General features: G+C 41.1%; 1 protein-coding gene across 1 annotated transcript in view; it reads left to right on the plus strand.

The window, feature by feature from the left end:
- LOC133952426 (calsyntenin-2-like) overlaps nucleotides 1-25,000 on the plus strand; it is a 238,150-nt gene that overhangs the window by 165,590 nt on the left and 47,560 nt on the right. Inside the window, exons 6-8 of the mRNA XM_062386854.1 lie at nucleotides 9,987-10,172; nucleotides 11,937-12,194; nucleotides 12,789-12,910. Of these exons, the coding sequence (XP_062242838.1) occupies nucleotides 9,987-10,172; nucleotides 11,937-12,194; nucleotides 12,789-12,910 (566 nt within the window). The remainder of the gene's footprint in view (nucleotides 1-9,986; nucleotides 10,173-11,936; nucleotides 12,195-12,788; nucleotides 12,911-25,000) is intronic.

Raw genomic sequence — 25,000 nt, forward strand, 5'->3', positions numbered from 1 at the left:
GACAGCAGTTTCTGCTTGACTCTCCAGTACGCAATTCAAGTGTGTGTGTATGTGTGTGTACGTGAGTGTCAGCCAATGGTCCTGATCTCTGATAAGAGTAGGAAGAGGATGAATTAAAGAGGGGAAAAAGGACAATAAATGGCTCGGCACTTCTCCCATTTCCTCTAGCCTCCTCCTCCTCTCTCATTTGCTCTCTAATCTCACACTGTGGTTGTCGGCCTGCTGCTCCCGCTCTTTTCATCCCCTCTCTGGTTTCCCTTTATTACTCTCATTGTTTCCATTCTGCCCTATATTCTTACTCTGTACTCTTTATTTCCCCTTTTCTTTGTGGGGGTCGATTATTTTCTTTACTTTTCTGTTCTGTTCCCTCTCATCTTGCCATCCGGCTTATCAGTTCACCCCTGTGCTTCTTTTGTTCTCTCCATCTGTCTCTCCTCTCTGATAGCGAGTTTGTAGTGAGAATCCAGTAGTCTACAGTGTAAATCACAGTCACCAGACCTTCCTCCGATACTCCCCTTTTTAATTGACAATACAACTAAATGCCCATTTCTACAACCCCAAACCTGAACGTAATTCTAACCTGAACTTTAAAACCAATCCTTGACCCTCAACCAGCCCTTTGAGAGCATTGTCCAAAAACCCTCCATTGTTGTCTCCTTCAACACATGGTTTACATTGACAGAAATGCATCTACTTTTTATTTAATCTGCATTAATATGCAGATAAGCCAAAATGTCATCTGGACCTAACAAAAAAGTATCAGTGGATGTGTTTTGTTTGGAGCAACCTTTGACTTGTACAATAAAATAAATGGTGTATGGCGAGTCTTAGCCTAGATATCCCGGGTATAAGCTTGAAGCACCACAAATTGGAGCCACAGGATTATGCGAAGGGTAACATTTCAATACTCTCCATGCCTGTCTGAGGGGATGCAGTATTACTAATTGGTCAACAATCACACATAGGATTCTGTAGTTGCCGGGAAGACTCTTTCGGGGAATTTTCCCCCTGCCCACTGGTACAATAGTGTACCAGTCTCCACTGTCTCCCCTTCAACTTTGAAAGATGGCAAACTTGTTCTCCTCCATCCTTTAAGGATTTGTAGGTCAGGATGTATTTTTCTCCTCTCCACCATGAAGACATGCCTGGCCTCAGACCCATTAAAGACTTTAAAGCGGGGACATTCAGTTGGTTTATGGACCCAAGGTGTCGCCTGTCTTCCCTTCCACAATTAAACCAGCATACTGATGTAAAATAGTGACGAAAGTTTCAATAAGATATCATGTCTGATTAATACCGTGGTGCCTCTCCAGAGAGGCAAACATCAAAGAGAACCAAACTCATCACCGGGGATTGAATTTTCATAGACAGCTCACTCACACTCAAACTAATGTTCCTGCCTCTTCCTCTTAACACTCATATCACACATCCATGAAGCCACGCAACACGAGATTCCTCCTCTTTGAATAACATGGATAAGCTGTTCAACGAGTCAGGGAATATAGTTAGCATTACTCAGCATGTGTTGTCATGTAAATTAATTAAAACCCCTAGATTTCTATCCCATAGAATGCTCCATATGTGAAATGTGCTATGTCACCATGATGCCGGCATCACTCCCATTTTATGTTTTTACCAGATGATGAGGTGGAATAAAGGGTATTCCCTGCATTAATGCACACACACACACAAAGCGTACAGTCAAATACACAATAAATACCAGCACACTAATTTATATTGCTACATTCCTCCGCCCTTGTCTGTTTCCTTCACAGTCCCGCTTCAGTGTCAAGGTGACATTGAGCAAACAAAGACACAGCCAGAGAAGGAGTAAGAGATGGCTAAAACAGAAAGGAACAGAATTACACCTGGTGGAAAGGTGTTGCTGAAGGGAAGGACTGGTGCTGCAATCATAAAGCTGAACTTGAGATGTCCTTTCACCAATCAATCTAAAGTTATATTGCATTTTGACCTTCAGGCTACAACCTTTGGGTATGTACCAAAGAGGATGAGGCCAGAAAGCCTCCCTGTGAGGAGAGCAGACCCTGAGGCAGCCCATGCTGCAGGGATCAAATAGAATATTCCAACCAGTCCCGGATTCCCTCAGGATCCTCCATGAGTAGATAGAGGACATGAATGTCTTGAGTAGTCCACTTAGCCTGCTAGCACAGTGAAAATCAAGACGATGAAAAGGGAAGCACCTTTTCTGGCAGTTTCAGTGTCTTCACTTTAAACATCCAGGATTAAACTGTCATTTCCGCTCAATCCTCATAGGCAGCAAAAGAATTAGACTCAGTCTGGACCTGAAATTGGGGTGTTTTGGGAGGCTTCCTGCAGAATGAGATACTGTGTAATTTCATTATTCTATAAATCATCACATTAAAAACTGTATAAAATCATTGTAATAGAAGACTTGTCCTAAAGAGACAACATTTTATAACTATTCAAAGAGGACACTGGCCATTTTGCTATGTTTTCAAAAGATTTGTTGAATATAAAGTATATTGGACACTAATGTTGCTTCATGTCAGCTACATGTGTACAAAGGCCATTGTTTCAATAACATACTCCCTCTATAAGCATTGTCAACAGATAATATGTTGCTGTTTTGTGCAGAGCTTTGTTGCATCCAAGTGGCCAAATAATCAATTTGTAGGTTTTTTTAGTTGAGTCTTTAGAGTGATTTGCTTTTGACTGCTATGATTTCAAACACAACGTGACAGAGTGTTTTCTTGGCTAGTCACTGATTTGTAGATTACCACTTGAAAACAATGCAGTTCCCCCCCCCCCCCCCCCCCCCCCCCCCCTCTATCTAGACGCATTCAAATTAGGCATGCACCGTGGAATACACCACCATTTTGTTCGACAACATTTCAAGTAGAAAAAGTTCTCCTCGATGGCACAAAGAGCATGTGAGAGGGCATTTAAATGAATGCCTTTGTGGCCTGTTGGAAAAGAGAGAAGGAGGGATCGAAGGAAAAAAGAGGAGGAATCAGAGGCATGGCGCTCTCTGAAGGAGAGTGAGATAAACGAGGACATGGAGAGGAAAAGGGAAGGAATGGAAAAGAGGGGAGGAAAGGAGAGCTCTTTTAAATGGAAATTGGCTCCCCCGCTGATGGCTGGGACGAGTAATGACGACCCCCCTGACTACTGAACTTGGTGTCAGCATTTTTATATGGCGCGTGCATGCACACACAAACACACACAAACTGTTAACACAATCATCCACACTTCTATGAACACATTTAATAGCACGCAAGAACTCACTGATGACACACACACAAACACAGAGCAGGAGAGGAACTCCTCAACATCCCCCAGAGATGGGGAACAGCGTGAAAGTGTGATGATGCATCATTTTCTTAAGCACCTCCATCCATCTTTCTTCCCTCTCCCTGCTTTCCACACTCTTCCGTTGAAGGAAGATTCTGCAAACTCAACTCAGCTGTACTGTTTTCCTGTGGATATACAGCAGTTGACTACATATGCTCACAAACTGTACCTGAGCTTGTTCTCCATTTATGTCTGTTGATGAGACCGTCATAGTCAAAACATTTTAAGATTTTATATTCTAAACAACATGTGATGATAAGTGGTCCCTGTTGTAACATTTGGAACAGGGTCTTTCAGAAACCTGGGGCCATGCATAGGTGCCTTTGAGGTACAAGTTACTTGTTTCAGCAGATGAGTCTGACTCCATCTCCAACTCTGAGCCGCTCTGCACTGGACTGAATGAATCAAACTGAAGCAGCAACTGCAAGTAGTGCAGACGCCCTACATCAAGTTCAACCTTGACCAAGAAGAGTAAAGCACATATGTCCACCGTCTTTCTGTCAGTCTGTGGTTGGAGTGCCTATCTCTAGAACCCTTAATCTCCTCACAATCTGCGTGTGTAAGGATCCTAGGAAGAGAAGTGTTAAATTTGGTGCCATTTGGACATGTGATTCGTTCAGAATAAATCAGTGACCAAGGCTCTGTAGCAGCAGTGGCTGCATGGACTCATCAGTGTTAGTGATGTTGTTGATCTTGGCAACAGCGTGTTCACTGTGTCCCTGACAGCTGTAAAAACAACTGATTCTGTCAGGGATCAGCTTCACTTAACTTTAAATAAATAGGTGAATGCTGCATGGCGTCAGAACTCTGTGAAGTCATGCAGATGGTCTTTACTTGCTGCAGATCATTGTTACAGTTTGAGAAATGCAACTGCAACCAGTATTAGCACAGCCCATTCCTATTAGGCAGGTTTAGAACAGGCACGGCTCTAGTTGAAAAGTAAAACAGACACGTACGAAATTGTGTATCTGTCCCTCTGGATCAGCACTGAGATTTAAGGGGTCCCCCCTTGACTCAGGCCCCATCCCTCCACCAAGTTTGGTGCATATCAAATTCAGTAGTTTCTGCCTGATCCTGCTGACAAATAAACACACACTCAAAGGTTAATTGTAACATTTTGGATGGAGGTAAATAGTAAAGTTCTCAGAATTATATCACAGTAGCATTAAACGGTCCAGTATTCCCCTTCTGTTGGATAAGTAGCATGCAAGAGTTAGTGGAAAGTTCAGTCCAATTACATAGAGAAGTCATGTTTTGATTAGAGGTGTAAAACACATTAAATCGTTGCTCTAAAATCTAGTGGACAGTATAACAGAAGCTTCCTAATAGGTTGGCCTTATGTATTAGTGTTCATATCTCACAGTACTAACATGTGGATTTTATGTTTACACTGAAGACAATTACTCAAGGTAAATCTTAGATTATAATACATCAGCATTAACGTATTCATCTTATCATACGCAGGTTGCGACCAATTGTGAAAAACCTGTTCAAGTGCATTCACACATCCATATGAAAGCGTGTCTTTTTTTTTGTCATGATCCAGTGAGGAGTTTGTACATGTGGGCTGGAGAAGCAGCTCCACAAGGTCGTTTTCATGTCTGCCTCACTTCCTCACTCTCCCTCTGCCTCTTGTCTTTCTAGCATATTCACAAAGAAGAGAACTCTTGGACTTCACTGTGTGAGTTCTGCTCAGTGAACTGCTGGCAAGCACACAACTCAATAGAGACCAAATAACTGCCTATTAAACCCACACTGCTTGTAAGACAGCTGGGCTTTTGTGCAAGTCTGTGTTCGGAGTTATTTTGCCTGTGCATCAGTAGTGAGCGTAAATGTGTATATTGTGTGTGTGTGTTTGTGTGTGTGGAGTGAATGCATTGGCAGTTCTCTCTGCAGGCATGAGAATCACAAAGTACAAGTGCTTTTTTGTGTAATTTTTTGGGGATGTAACTCTCAATGTGTGCATGTGTTCCTCCTGCTTGTGTTGTCAGGGAATTCAGGAGCTCGTGCTGCACCTGTGAGAGACAGCATCACCAGCAGCAGTGTCCTACAGGGACATTTAGATACGAATACATTATTTAGCAGAAACAGAAATGCAGCTCAGCTCAGGAACCTCTGCTTCATACATAAGAGCAGGCCTCACGAATAAAAAAACCTTGTATGACTGCTCAGCGTGATGTACACATACAGACACTTTACCACTGAGACAATTCAGAACATATCCAAACCTGTCAATCAATTGAGACTTATTTAAAAATTCAACAATTCTGCAGAACAATGTACTGCTACAAACCAGTTGTAGACCCAGTTAGAAATGTAGAATGTGGCATATCACAGGTGAACTCACATTATGATCACTTTATTTATCATGAAAATTTGACAATGGTCACAATGGTATCAAATGCTACATTATATTGGGTAAGAAAATGATGTACTATACATTAAATTACATTACATTTAGCTGATGCTTTTATCCAAAGCGACTTACAATAGGTGCATTCAACCCCGAGGGTACAAACCCAGGACGACAAGAATCAAGAAAGTACAATTTCTTCAAAATAAAGCAAAACTACAAAGTGCTATAAGTAAATGCCATTTAAGTGCTACTAAATGTGATAGTTTAAAAAATTGCCAGTGTTAGTATTTTCTTTTTTCATATTTAAGGTAAAGTCAGAAGAGGTATGTTTTTAGTTTGCAACAGAAGATGTGTAAACTTTCTAATGCCCGCATGTCATTGGGGAGCTGGTTCCACCATAAACCATATACCCAATACTATTGGGAAGCCCAAAGGCAAGACAGAAGAATATATTTCAGCGTTTAATGTCCAAGTCTCAAGCGGTTAGGCAAATTTGATGACGTGGTGGTGGTGTTTATGAATCAAGAACAGGAGCGTTTGCCTAAGTTCCTTCTGTTAACTATACAGATGTAATCTACATTTTTTTTTCGTGATACTCATTTTGGCCAAAGAGTGACTGATTCAGCTGGATGATTTTTTTTCCCCTCTTTTTAAACTACTACTGTACTGTGTGGTTTTAAGTTACTGAACTTGACATTAATTTAATTTAACACAATGTCAAATCTTTTCTAGCATTTTGTCGGTACTAATCTGCCATCAGAATTAGCTATCATGATGTTAGTCATAAGGCTTCTAAGTGGCAAGTGAAAAACGAATCGTTCATGGAACCAATAGCTACAAAGATTAATTAATGTACTATTTGCATGTTGTAGATGGAGGAGGTGAAGCTACACTGTGAACCACTTTATGCTGCTGACCGCACTAGTTTAACAGTAAAAGATTTTTGTCTTCTGAAATGTTGTGTAAATTGTCTTGAAATCAAAATACACAACGTAATTACTAATTGTAATTGTAATAGTACAGACCTTGAGCACATCATGTCCATCCTTCCCGTGCAGTAGTCAATCTGGCACTGCCTGTATTCTTTGCGTTATGAAAGCCATTTCATTTCTGAATGAGAGTCTATAAAGGCACAGTCTGTTTAACACACACTCAGCAAGATGAACATTCTGTCATCATGCACTCATAAACAGGTAAAAGGCTGAAATGCCAAAAGACCTCCACAATTCATTATAAATGCCTGTGTGAAGGAAATTAAATACTTGTGCCTCAGCAACATAACAAAAAGGGTCACAACACAGGTGCCAGAGAATCAATACGGTACAGCTACAGATTGTGTTATTTCATGCGTGTGCATCAATGATTAAATCTATGGCAGGAAGAAGGACGGTTATAGAGGTGTGGAATAGTCTATTTTGTCTTACAAGAATCCAATCATCGATAAAAGAGGGCCATTAAAAAAATTTGGCTCCGATTCAAGGCATAGATGTGTGTCTTTGTTTTCTCCGTGAAAACACTTCAGTCGGCTACAGTCCAGTGGGTTCTTGGCAAAGGAACTTTTCTCCATTTCATGGCTGTTTCCCATTATTAAAGATAAATGCCACTACTTAATATTTATTAATAGAGTGAAACTATTTACAAGAGCAGTATCTAAGCCGGAGCTGTAGAATGAAAAAATGTTCCAGCCTAGTGGTGATTGGATCTCTGTTCATTTTCTTTTCTTTCCATCTCATATTTGTAGTTACTTCATTGTTTTACTTTGTATGCTACAAAATGTAGTACTAACTACACTGGGCATTGAGAGTCAACTGAACTAGTGACAGATATCTAAGCAATGAACTCACTGTGAGCTCCATTCTTTTGAGGGGAGCTGCAGAATCAGGTGAAAAGTCTCTCTATGAGTGACCCCTCTCACATTGTCACATTATGTTTTGCATTCATATAACACTCTAAGTCCCCATAAAAGGCATATCCCAGTCTAGAGCTAATAAAATAGAATGCACCCACAGCTAACATTGTAGCGGTAAGAACTGGCTTGGGTTAAATAACATCAATGCCAGTCAGTTGTACAGGTTCTGGCGTAAAGATACAAACCAGCTGGAAATAAACAGTGTCAAGCTTCAATAAATGATTTGACGGACATACTGGCAACATCAAAAAACAGCTGCCCGACTGGGTAATGAATAAGTAAATGTGATGCCCTGCAGGCGGACACGAGGCGACCTGACTCCATGTTTCCATATGTCTGAAAATAAAACGAATTAGTGAGTGGATGCTGGTTGCTGCCCCCTCCAGAAAAATAAACTACAGGCATTCACTCCATGAGATAAAAATCAATTAAGAGGTGATGAGAGCACAAGTGTCTTAATCTCTCCTCAGAGCCCACACAATTTACTATTCCTGTTTGCCCAATACTGTCTTACTCATAAACCTTAATCACCCACATCCACACTCAACCCAACCCGTCCTACACATCTAAATGCAAACTGTGTCCTCAACCCATTACCCCTAATTTATCCCTCCACTTTCCCACAGCTCCTTCCCAAGCATCCTTATTTAGGGTTTGGCCCATATATACGCCCTCCTCTCTGGAAATGGAGCCAGCATAAAAGCTCTTAAGCCAAGACCTCAACAGGTCATTTGACTCACCAGTTGTACCAGCACCTCTACAGTTCACTGGTTTATATGTAATCTACACATACTCTAACAATTTAGATGGTGTTATGTGATCTATCTGCTGGGAGCTGTGACTTCCCAGAGCACAATAATTGTCAGAGTCAGGCTGTCTCAATTCCCCCATTTCTATTAAGCTAACTGTCACTCCAACTTTATATTGAAGAGTCAGAGTCACAATTTTCTCATCTAACTCGAGACAAGAGGTCAAATCTGAGTATTTCTTAAAATGACAAATTATTCCATGAATGGCACAAAAACGAAATGCATCATGCAAGCAATGGCTAAAGGAGAGAAATTTCGGTGAAGGAATAATTGAAATATGTAAATCTAACCAGGAATCTTAAAAAACTATCTCTTTACATCACCATGGTTGGGCAAGATGCTTTGCCATCACACTTACTTCAATTCTGCTCATGCAGTCATGGCTGATGCAAGGTGTTTACACGATAAGGTTGATACAATGCATACTGTAACTGTGAGCAAAGCACAAATGTGTGAAGGCTGAAGGAATGTATAAATCAGCAGAGCCTTTTGTTCTGGCTTTTATCACACTGGTGAATGTGGTTTTGTTCTTGTTTATCGTGCACAGTTGTCTGTGGCTATTCTCATCACAGCCACCAACAATCCCATAGTAACAGTGCCGCAGCAACCCACAGTAATCGCAGTCTGGAGGAGGTAGATCAACTACAAAACAGATACGGTGTGTGTATGTGTTTGCTCACAAGGTGGTGAGTGTGTGAGGAAGCGGACATGGCAGATTTAACAGCCCGAGCTGACTTTTCTGCCCCAGTCAGCTCGGCTTCGAGCTTATGCATCCATGCTACTAGCCAGCAATGCTCCATCTCTAGATGGACAGATAGAAGCAGAGATGCATAGGAAGCAGACTGTGTGCACTCGCGACATTGATAAGATAGGAAGGGGGCACCCAGTTGATTTTGAGGTGCTATAGTTTGAATTTAAAGGGTTAGTTCCAAGCAGCTTTGAAGCAACAACACTGCTATGAAATGGTTACTGTACTGGCAGGCTTATGAACGCTCAAACGTTAGAAATATATGCTAACGGTATTTACAGAAATATCAATTTCTTTTTTCGCTGATATAATGAGTGAGATCGGCTCACTGTAAACAACACTCAACAACAGGCACTGGAATTTTGCTGTTCATCTCGTTATCACCGTTAGAGATTGATGCCAACACAAATCCACACCTCAGAGGCTGGGGGGAAAAAGGAAGGAAAAAGCGGAAAACATTCCAGACGCACAAAATAATAGCCTGCCCACACAAAAAACAATTTCCAGCAGACAGGACAGACAGTGACAGTCTAATGACTACTGCCACTAATGCAAGTACTGCACTTTAACAACAATGCAGCAATTTCATTAGCTGGGAGCATTCTGCCAGAAGGACATTGAGTTATGATGCCCGAAATATTAGCGACAGTGAAAATTGGAAATGGAGTTATTTTTTTGGCGGTAGTCTGAACTGACCAAATGAGGTAAAAATACGCAGCAACACTAGCAAACAAGTCGATTTATGATTTCATATTACTGAAGGCAGTTTGTGTTTGAACCCATCTGTACTACCATCCTTAACAATGTGACTCCATCTCCCTCTATTCCCAGGTCTGAATAAACGAGTGGACTATGAGCCCGGAACAGGGAGTAAACAGCTGTTTCCTAAGATGCACCTGGAGACCTGTGGTGAGCCGCTGTCGTCGGTGAGGACCACGGTGGAGCTGCAGACCAGTCACATCGGGAAGGGCTGCGACCGGGAAACCTACTCTGAGAAGTCTCTACAGAAGCTCTGTGGTTAGTTTTACTAGGAATCATGAAAAAAAAAATCATATTTCTGTATTTTGAAAACCATAACTGTTTTTGTGTGTACGTCAAAAGACATCAAGAGAGCCGGCGCGTGGCAGTAAATCAATTGAGAGCTGGACTTACGGCTGTGTGGACAGTGGTGGATAAGTAGAATAAACAGCAGACGGGGGATCAAAGGTGACCTCTGACTGAGGCGGCAAACTTTAAGTTAGTGTATTGAATTAGAATTAAGCATTAGTTGAAATCACGGTCTGAGTACCAGGGTCGGAGAGGGCCGGAGGCGCCTCTCTCTGCCTTTTTTAAACTGACATCTGAAAGCTCCCAGTCCGCGTTGCTTTCTCATCTCTGCTTGTGTCCCTGGTAAACCCCTGCGCAAAATGAAGGCACCAGAATGGCAACTTAAAGCTGTGTCACTAATGATGTGACAGAGCGAGGGCATTAGCCTCCCCAGATGCAGCCGCGCATTCTCCTTGGTGACTGATGAGAAGCCGAGGTGCCGTGTCGGTGCCCTGAGCACCAACAAAGCAGCCGAGCCTACCCGCTCCCCGCCCACGCCGCACCGCCAGCAGGGGGGCTGGAGTCATCATCTTCGACTAATGGCCTTCACAAGCTCCATTCCAACTCATCTGAATGCATAATATCCCCTCCCTGTCTCCCCTGGCTCCCAGTCCATGCATGGCTTACCACTAAAGAGTCCTTTTCAGGTACCTCATAATCATTATCTGATAGCGAATAGAATAAATTGTAAATTGCTTTTTGAAAGCACAATCAATTTGAGATAATGTACAAAGACAACGGGCAAAGAGAAGGCTGCGGACGCTTCTCGGAGAAGTCGATGCATATTTATTAACTGAAGGAATATAATTACTGGAGTCACAGTGGAATGAGTAAGAGGTAGAGAAAAAGAGCTTTAAGGATGAAGGAAAACATTAACTAATTTGCTAATGTTGTGTTATTAGCAGAAAACGACAGATTTTCTGTTGCAGTCATTTGCCTGAACAATGGAGACATGGTGAATACAGACGTTTGTTCTCGGAACAGCAGGTTTATTGAATTGTTCTGATTTATAACCCCCCCCCCCCCCCATAAGCCATTACAAATTATTCATAAATGTTGTTTAAACACGCGAAAATGCATTTTTCAGTGTCTCAGAGGAGCAAAGATAGATTGGTAAGGGCATGTCAGACATATTGAGGAGCAAGGTGAGAGACGTGGCAAAAATATTGTTTGTCTAGTTGACAGCTTGAAAGCAGAGATTGTTCGGGACACAATACGTTAAGGTTATTGTGTCAAAGGAATGATGGAGGAAGAGGAAGGGGATGAGTTGGTGCAACGTGGTAATGATTAGTGTGTTTTGACAGGACATACCGGAATCTCGTAACAAAAGTGTCGGCCGTTAAGAATTTATTCATTTGGTGGATCACACCACACACTTGCTGTGTCTTTTATTTTTGTTTTACCATCATGCCCAGTCACTATGTCCTCGCTGTTGCCGTAGAGGCATGTGTAAGTGCTACAGTTTGTTTGGAAGTGTGAACGATGACTCATCTCTTTCCTTTTGAAAGTCAGTTTCATTTGCCATGAATCAATACCCACATCCTCTATCCATCTCGGCCCATTGATTACATATTAAGCCCCGCCATCTGCCTTACTCATAAGTAATCATAGCCAAGGTTAGGCCAATATACACTGCATATCTGCGCTGATTGTTATTGACACTGCTCGTGTCGAACCTTGTGTTTGTGACCTCAGGGTCCTCCTCGGGCAGCACTGACCTCCTCCCTGCCCCGAGTGCTGCCACCAACTGGACGGCGTCCCTGGTGACTGACAGTGGGAGGGACAGCGACTTGATCTTCAGATTTGATGGTCATCAGGCAGCAAATATCCCAGACTGGGTGGTACCTCAGAATCTGACCGACCAGTTCACTGTAGCGACGTGGATGAAGCATGGGCCCAGTCCTGGACTCAGAGCTGAGAAGGAGACACTACTCTGTAACTCGGACAAGACTGGTGAGTGTGAGCCTGACAAGACTTGACACGGACATTGATTTTCCTCTCAACAAATCCCAAGGCTACATCCAACAATGAATTGATCCCAGCTCTGTGTAGTGATCGCCTGTTGACGCCTGTACTGCTTCTATGGATACACTTTTGCACTGGCTGATGTGTTTCTTCATTAGGACTAAGATGGCCACTGTGGCACATACTCAGTGGATCCCTGCAAAAGAATAACTAGTTAACTAAATTCATATGGGGGGAAAATCTCATATTTGAACTGAAGGACCCATTCAAAAAATACAGTCTAGGAGTGCATCATACTGTCAGAAGTAGTTCAGTAGAGGATGCCCACTTTTGGCTTGACCTATTGGATGTTCTCTTGATCAATCGTTGATTTTGCAAATGGTGGGAAGCAACTGTCTGAAAGTTGACCCCCTAGGAAATAATCCTGCTGCCCCCCTTTTCTACATGTTTCACAAAGCCAGATGTCAGCCTGGCTTTACCTGACAGTGCGTAGGTGTGGTGATTTGGTCCCTGATGCCAGCTTATCTCTCTCTCTCCCGCTCTCTCTCTCTCTCTCCCTCTCTCCCTCTCTGCCTCCCACAGAGATGAACAGACATCACTACTCACTGTATGTCCACAACTGCCGCCTGGTGTTTCTGCTGAGGAGAGACTTCACTCAGGTGGACACGTTCAGACCGGCTGAGTTCCACTGGAAGCTGGAGCAGGTAGGCTGATGGTGTTAGGAAACAGGCAAAGAGGAAAACTGAGTGACCTCAGTTTATACTGTACGTCAGTTCACCTTTATGGGTTTTATGAGAAGTTCATGAGCCAATCTCAGGATTAAACCTGTATTAAATATCCACTGGGAGTTTTTTTTCTCGGTTTAATCTACTAGAAGGGTCCTGGTTAGACCTTGGGTTCATTTACAGTTTTGTCAAGGTTTTTCAGGAAGCGAGAACCACCAATCAGTTTGCTAACTGGTTGTATATCAGACATATAAAAAGATTTGCACAAACCTATGGTTTTGTCAGTTTGTGTGTGAACACACTAATGTGTATATCTTTCTATTCAGCGATTTCTTGCATTGAAAACCCTCCTTCAATCCAAAAAGACTTAACCTTTAATTACCCCCGATTAATTTGGAGAACCCTCCAACTAGTATAGTTAATTACCATGAAGTTTTTAATGACTTCTCAATAAATACTGACCATGGGACGTTCCAGTTAGAATTTTTCGTTACAGCCGGTGTTGTTTTATTCTGTCTCTTCTCCAGTATTGCACTGCCTGACACATCAAGATTTCAGTGAGGAATAAAATCTATCCAGAGATAACAATACTGTCACATCCAAAATGATCACAGCCATGATAAAGTTTTTTCGGTGTTGAAATCTTGTTTTAAGTAGAGCAAGACTGGAAATGTTTAAAAAAAAATTCTAAAAACTGGATCACCACTTAAAATATGCAATTTTGCCATCAGTTTGGACAATTCGGATTTAATCTTTAATTAACTGATTTTCATACAGATCTGCAAAACACAGTCTGTCCTCAATGTACCGTCATGTCTTTGGAGGAAATGCAATTTTTAACAAACAGACATAGCATATACAAAACTGTGCTTGCTCACGCTCCACGAATGTGTGTGTGTGTGTACTATCTTTTGCTACTTCTTTCCCATCATAAACACTGACCTTGTCAGCACCAGTAGACCTCATGAAGGCCAAAGCTCGGCTCTAATGAGGCAAACAGTAACTTCTGATGCTATTTTGTTGACATCTTCACCTTTATTTTGGCGATAGGACAGTGGACATGAATTTGGAGAGGTAGCATAATGGTTAGGGTTAGCTTAATGCAAAGTCCTAAAACGGATAGCTGCACAATCGTGTGGATGTGTGTGTGCGTGTGTGTTTGGGCAAGTGTATGTTAGTGTGTGTGCAAGTGTGTGTGTAAGTGTAAGGCAGCAGCTGTCTGTTGATCAAGGATCCTGTCTTGAAGTCAGACAGGTCATCTTGACTCACAGGACCTCTCACTCAGCAATGACATTTGATTTGGGGGAGAGACACACACAGCTGAGCCTGGACATCCAGATACAGCACCCAGGGCTGATGTGATGAGACGGATCACTGCTCTGTGTGTGTGTATGTGTGTGTGTCGTTATTTGCAACAAAGGAAAAGATTGATAACTGGTTCGATTTTACACGCATGATTTCTGTTCTTTTTCTATATCTATTGGAAATGTAGAAAAAACATACATAAACTAAAAACATTCACATTCACTATAAGCTACAAAACTAATCATCATTCACAGAGAGCAGTTTACAAATCATTCAGGAAGCATGCGTCTTCTTTTAACTGCAGCTAACGGTTGCTATCTTTATTGAAATCAAAATGAAATTCAGTTTAATGTGCTCCCTGCTACAGATTGAAATTGGTGAAGGTGCTTTTCTAATTTGAACAACTCAAGCACTGTGATACATCTTCTCTCTGGCTGATAGCATCACAGCATTTTCAGGAGTTGCAATTTAATTTCCCAGTTCATCTCTCGTTCATTTCAGATTCATAAAGATCATAAAGATAATATTCATCGTCTTGTCCATTCAATATTTTGATCACTTAGTTTTTAAAGTAATAGATTCAAGTTGGATGTTTTTCTTTAGGTTCAGGTTGTTGTTTTTCATGTACACTCCGACAAAGTGATACAAATATCCTTACTACTCAAAATAATACCCGAAAACAAGGCACAAAATGAGTGGACACTTACCATGAAGAGAGTGTTTGGCTGCTAACCAATGTTTTATTTTTAACTGGACATCAACAGATGTCTACATGCAGATGTAGCTCCATTTACTTACTTGAATGTATTGTAAACATGCACTAGCGGGAAAGTGAGGAGACAAATAGTGCTGGTAAAAGCTTTATGGATTTTCTGGCAGTCCCCTGACCTACTGATTGTTCACGGCTGACCCAGAGCCAGTTAAAGATTTTACTGTGGGGGTCCTCCTTTTGGACCCTTGAGCCATGTAAACCACTTGCCCCAAAGTCACACCTGACACCACTGAGCACCGACTACAACCCTTTTTACCTTTTGCTCTACATGTCAATCGAAGAATACCCAGACCTGCACCACAGAATGCATTGAAGAACACTGTACTGTAGCTCTGCCCCCTCGTAATCATTACTGGCTGATCATCCAGTATCTGACTCATTACCTGTAAATTATAAACAACAATACTGATTGTTATCACTTGCTTAAGAATTCAAACTGGCTCCCCTACTTTTCCTTTTCTACACTTTCACATATACAACACTAATTTGTACCATGCCTTGGCTGGTTCCTGATTGTTTTATATGTAGGTTTTTATTGTTAATAGCTGAATACCTGATCATTATTTACTGGGAGATGGACATTAACGTTCCCCAGTATGCCCAGGTAATGACTATTAGGGACAGGATGACGGCAGAATAGCAGGCAAGCAAAGCAGGGGCTTGAGGGAAGTTGGAGGCTGTTGAGGAGCAGTTTTTTGAAGTGGTGGGTTGAGCAGTAAGAGAGGCAGGCAGAGAGTCAGGCGGGCTACAGGGGATGATCCTAAGGCATAGGTTACTACAGGTGGCCAAGAGCACTTAACTGGCAGAAGCAACAATCCGGTGAAGAAGCAGGGTTTGAGTGCTGCTGGGCTGATGAGCTGATGGATGGCAGGTATCAGGCAGCTGGGGAGAGAGAGGAGCAGCTCCCCTACTGCACACACACACACACACACACACACATGCACGTCACTATAGTTGTGAGGACACTCATTGACATAATGCATTCCCTATCCCCCCATTCTAAACGTTAACCAATTCTAATACTAACCGTAATCCTAAAACCCTCAAACAGCACATTGAATTTGTGAGGACTAGCCAAAATGTTGTCACAACGTCAAAATGTCGTCACAAAAACTACAACACAGATTTCCACGAAACTTGGTGGAACAATGAGACATAAACTGATTTGTATTGATTTGGACATATGGGCCCATCCAGCAGTGTGTTATCGCTTCATTGTGAGATTTTAACTGATTTCTCAGAAAAGTATTCAAGGACCCATATTGTGTAAAATACATTATCTGGGCTTTAGTATCGGTGATGACTTATTTGGGACCCTCAAAATATGAAAACAGTCACTCCGCGGACTTCTCACTCAGTCCATTCTAAGAAATATTTTATCAAAACGTATCGTTTCGTACTTCCTCCCCAGTATGAGTCATATGGGTTTGCACTCGTCTCTCAGTCCCACCAAGACTTTAAACCACTGATATATCATTTAGGGGTACCAATACCTCAAATTATATCCCAGAAAGGTGTAAAATATGGACCTTTTAATTCATGGATCTTGATGAAATATATCTATCTATGGCAGTGGTTCTCAACCTTTTTTCAGTGACGTACCCCCTTTGAAGAAAAAATTCTGCCGAGTACCCCCTGACCAGCGCAAAGCATTTTTGGTTGAAAGAAAGATGTAATGTGATTTATTAATCCTTGTAACTAGACATATTAAAATTTAAAACTCCATCAATTTCCATGACATTGCTCATTTGTAGTGGTCTCTCTTGAACTATTTGGAAATAAAAAGATGTAAAAATAACTAAAGACTTTTATTATTATCTCAATATAAATAAAGATTTGTGCACATCAAAATAATTATCAACTTAAAGTGACCTCTTTTGGGATCATAATAAAGATATGTTCTCAAACTGAACTCATGAACTTAATTATAGCTAAACACTTCTTCCCAAAAAATTAATCATTAACTTAGTTTTAAATAAAAGATTAGCTCAAAAAATTGTTTTTTTATATTTATCATCTTAAAATATCTTCTTTAAGGATCGAAAAGATTACTGACAGGTAGCTTGTTTCCTCTTGCTTCTGGGAGGCTTTTTGCAACGTGTCTTGAGATGACCTGAATTCAGAAAGTTTCCTCTTAAAAAACTCAGGTGGCTTAGCAACATGACTTTCATGTTTTGTCTGGAGATACTGCTGAAGATGTGGTGGCTTAATGCCACTGTTGGCTAATCTCTCCCCATAGAAAAAACATAAAGTGTAAATAACCCAATCTATGTTAATGTTAATATTGGTGAAGTGTCTTTCTGTTATTGTATTGTGAAATATTTGTTCGCTTTAAGTTCATACAATTTCATTTCCGCTTTTGTATTACATGCTTTTATTTTGAAAGGGTACAGGTAGAGACGCGGACTTCTTGTTATGAATCATTAACTTCACAACGGAAAACTTTTACGTATTAGCGCCCCTCCGAAGAGGCACAAGCTCTCACGGTGTTGTTTAGGGAAGGCTCTCTGCTCTGGTTTCGACCTCTTTTGTACTTGTCCCTTCGTGTTTCAGCAGTATTGCTGCTGCACTTCAACTCGACTCCATTGTTGAAGTTTTCAAGGCAGGTGATGACAGGCGATGACAGGTGGCGTGTGCCAGGTTGGGTCAAACCATCGATATGGGGGAGATTCTGTTTTTTTAGGATAATTAAATTGAAAAGCCTACTGAATATAAAATATAGTTCATAAACTTACACTTATATTATATTGAATATTTGTTAAGTAACAACTTTTCAACGGTTTTTGAATGGATGCTAATTTTAAATATAAAAAAAAATAATCCCGAGTACCCCCTGGAGTACCTTCAAGTACCCCCAGGGGTACGCGTACCCCCATTTGAGAATCACTGATCTATGGGATATCCCCCACCGGGATTCTGCAACTTGGTGTGACTGGATTAAGTTTAAGGTGACTGTTGGCGTAGGTTGGCATTTTAATTTAGGCACTGCACAAATCTGCTTAGGCACAGTGTTAATTTGTAGAAAAACCTGCTTATAAAAGGAGTTGGATACAGACCACAGACTAAAACTTGATTAAGAGATGCCTTGCTAATTGAAAGATTTAATTAATGTGCAAATTGGAAAAAAGTTTAGAGAGCTTGTTTTTTAGGTTGGTCTGAGAAATGGCTTTGGGGAACTTGAGAAACTCAGTACTTTCTTTACTTTCATTAATATTTAAATATATTATAAAATCTTCCAAATACGAAATGCATAAGCCATAACTTTTCTCAATGCAGTTTAACGGCCAAACATAGGAGATTTGTTTGCTTCTTTGTGAGCGTGTTTGTTTGCAATTATTTAAATTTGTCATAAAATTGATTTTGGCTTTAATGGAGACATTACACATTTAAGTTGGTTTCCTGCTTTACCACATTGAGCACATAGGATGTTTGACTCTCGTGGTTAATGAACAGACAGAGGTGATAAGGTAATCCGTATCCTTGTGTAAATTGATTTTAATTTACTTTGGGTGATAAACATGTATAAATACGACTGCAGTTTGTGCTGCTTGCACATTTTCGGGACGGGCTGCACAACACTTCCTTCCTGAGCACTGTCTGAATCTCCTTCTCTTTTTTTAAACCCTCTTTCTCATCTTGCTGCCTCTCGTTGATAATTGTCTGAGAAACCCTGGGGAATGAAAGGAAACTTTCATTAAGTCGCTATCTTCCCTCGCATTGTCACCACTTCCTTCTCATCTGCTACTTTTAAACAAAAAGAACTTCTGACTATCTCCAACCAAGAAAACTCATCCACAGGACAATCTCCTCGTCCCCTTACATCGGTTTATCACAGAAGTGATAATTAATTCCTCATATTTAATCAGCCTTTACAAGCCGCTGTATAATGACTGGAACAAGGACAAAGATGCCTGCAGTTATTACTTTTACCTGCTGAAAAAAACCCTGTGTACTAGCTATCTGTTAATAACAGACACAGTGAGACAGTTTAGCTTTTTGTGTAAAGGCCTTTTGTGTTCAGTGGGATTCAGTATTTGTAAGCTTTACTATCTGCACTGTGTCCATTGTCGACAGAACTGGCCCGAGGCTTTTATTGAGCTTGTATCGAATATGGTTTCATATTCTTTAACGCAGACTTCAAGCATCTCAAAGAATTGGACTGCCAATCTTGAATATGCCTTTGCAGGAGCCAGTATTGAATGAATGAGCCCATTCGTGTGTAGGGAACTATGTAGAAAATTGGATTAGGTAAACTAACCTCTGGCACATGCAGGTGTCCAGGAAACATCACCAGCTGAGAGAATGACACAAACACAAGCTGCAGGAAACCGGAGGTCTTACTTCAGAAGGTTCCTAAGTAAAGACTTAAGTGGGACCCAAGACAAGAGGTGTTAGAATTAACATTTCATTACATTCAATGTGACCCATTTGACCTTCTTTAGAATTGCACACACTTTTTACAGAACAGAGAACTGTAGCGTCATTTTGAGTGAGACCCTATGGTAGTTGCACCATACACTGTATGTAAAGATGGACACATCTCCGCTTCCTCCCACTATCCAGACATTAAGCCAAGACATCCCTGATACAAATGTTGCCAAGTTCTGCATTCGAATGGAGCCATAGGAACCAAGGTCCTGCTGATACACAAGCTCAACTAATCGTCACCTAGTTCTTATATGATCAAATTACCAATTAAAACCAAACCTGAGTAGATCAGCACTTGAACAAACATCAGTGTTATAAGAACTACCAAAAATCACACGAACCATCTACATTTATCTGACATTGACTTTGATGTCTTTAGTGTAGTCCATGTCCCATCCACTAACATGGAGGAGGCGGGGCTAATGACTTATAATGCAGCCAGCCACCAGGTCGAGACACTTTGGTTTCACTTTTTTTTTATACAATCGATGAGGAGCAACAGGGCAGACCCACATACATGCAGAAACAATAAAGCAGCTGTTTAATGTTTGTGACACCAGCATCTGGTCATAGATGGACATTTTCCTTAACCAGAGCATAGTGATGAGAGAGTAAAGTCAGAGATTAGAACCAGAAATTAGGATAAGCAAAGGAAAGTTTTTCTTTCCAGAAGTGTGGATAATGTCAATGGAATAGAGCATTAGGGTGTCATGTCACTGCTAAGGGGAGCTTTACAATATGGTTTGACCCAAACGCTGCCCTTAAACAATCATTAACATTATTTTATCATTTGATTGTCAAGTTGCACATAAGTGGTTCATTAAATGCTCGTCAGTTTGTAAGGGTTATAAAAAGATATGATATTATTATTAGGCTGGCAAATATTATATCCCAGTGGTGTTATATTGCCTCAGTGCTTACATTGCTTTCATAAAGCGTCTCACACACAGAGATAAATGGAAATGTTTGATGTACAGTTAGAACAAAGTCTGCTTTGTGTCCTCATCTGAGAGGGCGCCGGCACATTGGCAAGAGGAGAAAATCAATGAGAAAGTCACCTCAAGCCTTTCAGCTGTGAAAAGAAGGAGAAAAAACGACTGGGATAATTGAGATCTAAATGATGTTTCCACCAGGAGTCTAAATTGAATGTGGAAGTGACATCATTACCTTCGGCTATACCCCACAGAAAACACTTCACTTCAGAGAAGCAATCAAGCAAACACTTGGGGGGGTCTTTTCTGATTTCACAGTGGACATCAATGGGAAATAAGAAATTTAATCAGTGACTGTTCATGCAGCGTGACACACATGACAGGTTTGGCCTGTTTGCTCTAAATGGAGTTAAGGCAGCTACAGTATACCTGAATGTTTTCATAGACGGTCTGTACTTATATTTAATTTGTCAATGCCCTTAGTGAGATCATGGGCACAGTTTGTGTTCTGGGTAATTCTGCCATTATCCGTCTATGGATAATAGTCCAACTTCTTAAGCTAGGCTAGTACGGCGTGGCTTAGGGATGGAGACGTCAGTATCCATTGTGGGTTTAAGCATGTATCCTGATTTCATAAAGCCCTTATCCTTGTTTTGACAAATCCAGTCTTAAAAAGTAACTGGGATACCAGTGCATGTAACATCTTATTCTGATTTCTGACCACTGCCGATTACCTGCCCAGGCATACCTTTAGCCATTCACACCTGGTAAAAGGACAACCTACTTATACAGAAATGTTCTCTCTATCCTTATCATGACGACCCCATCCCACCAGTCACAGCGGCATATCTTCATCCACAGCGCCCTGGTACTGGTCTATGTAGAGGACTTTTAATATTGTGTTTAGTATTTGATGTTGCTCTTACCTCTTAGTTCTGAAAATAAGGTGGATATACCAAATCCACAATGCAATGTTGGCATTTAATAGAGATAAGCCTTCTATAAACTTATTTTCAATAACCATCATACAGAAATCAAGATTGTGTTGATGTAACTAAACTAACCTTTAAGACAAACAGCGCACGGTTATGAGCAACCATGATTATTTGTATTGTCATGTATACAAGGATATTAATAACTTCAATGTTCCACATCATATCCTGTGTATGATCGAAACCAGGTAAAGCCTCAAAACCGGGATACAAGTGGTAACACAGACATTTAGATAGGAAACTGTATATTCTCCAATATACTTTACACTTTCAAAGCAACGATAAAAATGGCTGCATTACGAAACCAAAGCTGGATTCATAATTGAGAAAGTGGCCAAAGTTCCTCTTACCATAGAGATCTAAATGGGGGGGCCCAAAGCTACTAAGTGTATATTAGTTTGTTTATTTGAGGGGATGTAATTGATCACAACTGATTCACCACCGTTGTAAACACAAAAATGTAACACCTGGATTGTTAACTAAATAACAATTGGTCATGATTTCATAATAACCTTCTTTTCCCCCATACTGTAAAATGAATAGTGACTATGATTAAATGTAAGTAAATCCAACTTTGCGATATAGATTCTAAAATGATATACCGTAATAGCTCTATAACATTTAAATGTTACATGTTGATGTGATTTTTGATATGGAGCTTCTAAAAATCAAGCAAAAAAAATCCCAGTAAATTTTCCTCTTTTCCAGTCAAACAACTGCAGGAGTTGGAATGTGAATGATGTTCATCATGGACCTCAGCACTGTCCTGTCAAAGTACCTTTCAAAAGGGTTGTGTATGTGCACCCTCTCCCATTTTCATGTGTGGGTGTAAAAGCTAACAGAGAGAGTGCACTCACATCCATTGTACACATCAACAATGGCAGAACCTACTCTCAGTTATGACAAAAGAGATGGATCGATGGAGGTACGTGTTTTTTTGCCACCCTCTTTGAATTATCTCCTCCCACAGTCGCCTTCGAACTGGTCCAGGCAAATTATCAAACAAAACATCTCCTAAGCACACTCCGAGCGCTGAGCATCTGGCAAGTTCAAATTGCTTGTGTGCTGCAGCAGTCTGCTGTCATCAGAAAGTCCTTGTTGGTAAACTATGGGATGTTAAGGGACCGCTCTACCTGACGAGCTATTGAAAATATGCTGTTTTTGTTACGAAGAAGCAAAAAGAAAAAGTTTTGTTTGCAAGAATCAGCGAAACATCTGTCTAAGAGTGGAAGGAGATACTGGTAGTGAAATATGGAAGGCTTGTGGAATTCCCTCACACACACACACAGACACAAACACACACACACACCAACACACACGCACACACAGACACACACATGCATTGGCCTCCTCTCAGGGCCAGACCTGTTATTACTAGCTCAGATAATAGCAGATGCAGCTGTCTCTCATTTCGCTCTAAATGAATGTGCAAATGAGGGAGGTGCAATTTTTTTGTTCCATACTCAAAGTATCACGCAGATGAGTGAAATAGACTGCATGGTAATACACATTTTTTGATCTCAACCATTTATCTGAGCAATTTGCCACAAGATAACGCTGCGTTATCTGTTTTGTCCTCGTCCTCTTATTCCTCAAACATTCAATAACAATAGTTTCCTAGTTGATAAAGAACAGGGAGAGTTTTTTTTTTAATCCTTTCCTCCTGTAAAATATATTTTATATGTCCAGATTTCCCACAAACCTGTAAGTTGTGTCCATCAGGGTAAGGTTTAGTATTAGTTAATAATATTTAGCAGGTCTCTGTTTCTAACCTTATCTGAGTATATACTTGGATATTCTATCTGTAACACACACACACACACACATACATACTCTCTCTCCTCATGGGAGGGTTTCTGTTGAATGATAGATGAGTCTCACTAAAGAGCTCGCTAAATTTAGAGCTCTGCTGCACCGACGGGTTCCAAAGAACTGGATGACCACATACACACATGCACGCACACACAAAGAGGGACGTAATTTGATTCAACATGCTTGTTTTTGAGGTGTGTCCATTGCTGTGTCTCAATTTAACCGCCGTATTCTGTGGAGGATCTGGTCTATCTGCTGCTAGTTCAGCCATTACAACCGCCACTTAGCAAAAAAGCTTCAGAGGAACATGTTCTTCGGTTGAACATGATCTTTTAACATGTGTACCTTTACCTGTTCGATGCTATCATTTAATTAATCTAAAGTTTTCGCCTCACTTTTTGCTGCCACTACTTCTTTGAAAACACGCTTTGTAAATGAAGCCCAATGAATCATGGGATATGTTGGCCCGTGTAGGATCCATCGGGTGGAGCCTTCGTTTTCAAACATTTGTCGGCCGCATGTGGATGAGCCTTCAAATTGGGACAGTCCAGTCACGCCGCTGTGACGCGAAAGGTCTCCAAATGCAGCCGCCGAAGGATGCGGCCCTGAATTTGGTGCACAGCTCATGTTGTGTGTCTTCTGAATTATAATCTCGCTCTGGGTCAGGACTAAGCTCTCTCTGTTTACTCAGCTCAGGGCGAGGATCACACAGCTTCAGCCACGAATACTGTGACCACTGTCCAGCTGCTCCTCAAGTGCTGGGGGCAAGCTTATGTCGGCCTTCATACATGATCGCCCATGCCAGCCTATACCTGTAGAATTGCACCAAGTGGAGCGTGCAGTTCTTCTGTTGTCATCAGGGAGACCGTCCTTTCTCTGCTGCTCACACCACAAACACTCACAACACTGGATTTGTTGTGAAAAGCAGAGAAGCCATCCCCAGATTTTTAATATTGATTGGCAGTCATGCAAATAGCCTTTTTTGTATTCAGGTGGAAGGAGCATATTGACAACAGGGATCAATAACTGTGAAGAACAAAAGATGGAGAAAGAGGACAGAGAAAGTAAGAGAATGGGAAAAGGGAACAGGAAAGATAAGTGAGAGGACGAAACACTCCAGGGGACAGATATCGAAAGAGAAAATGGGTGAGGAAAGAAAAAGGATGGACGGGAAGGAAACAAAGGGATAGCTGACAGAGATGGCTTCCGACAAGACCGACAGATGCCAGATTATAACAGATGGAGGAGGAACGGCTGAAAGACACAGAAATAGACAATAAACAATCTCATATCCCTCAAAAACAATCTGTGCTAGATTTGAATAATAAAGAAATGATAATTTGATAAGCTTGACTTGAGCAGTCAGGTTTTTCCATTGCAGTCATTACAGAATATCACTCATTCATCACTGACATTATTTTATATTCTGTCAAAACGTCTCTCAACCTCTGCCTCTCGATTGAAATCAGCCTTTATTACAAATAGATTTTTGAAAAGCACATTGCATGCAGTTTTCCATCTTTTTTATTTCCTCCACACCCCACCCTTCCTTGACAACATTACCTCCACTTTATGAGAGTGGGAAATGCTATAGATCTTATATAGGTGGAAATCATGCTGGAGAGGCCACTAAATAACAGGGTGGAGGACCAATGGCTTTTATTACGTCGCCCGACTGTGAATGTCTCTCCCTCAGTGTGAGTGTGTCTCTGTCACATAGATTGTATAAAAGTGGAAGACATGACGGCTCCCAAAAGGGAAGCATAATCATCTGGATCACCCTCTAGTGGCTGGATTCTGTATAGGTCATAAACCCTGCCTTCTCCAT

The sequence above is a fragment of the Platichthys flesus genome, chromosome 4 (genome assembly GCF_949316205.1).
Source record: "Platichthys flesus chromosome 4, fPlaFle2.1, whole genome shotgun sequence".
NCBI lineage: Eukaryota > Metazoa > Chordata > Actinopteri > Pleuronectiformes > Pleuronectidae > Platichthys > Platichthys flesus.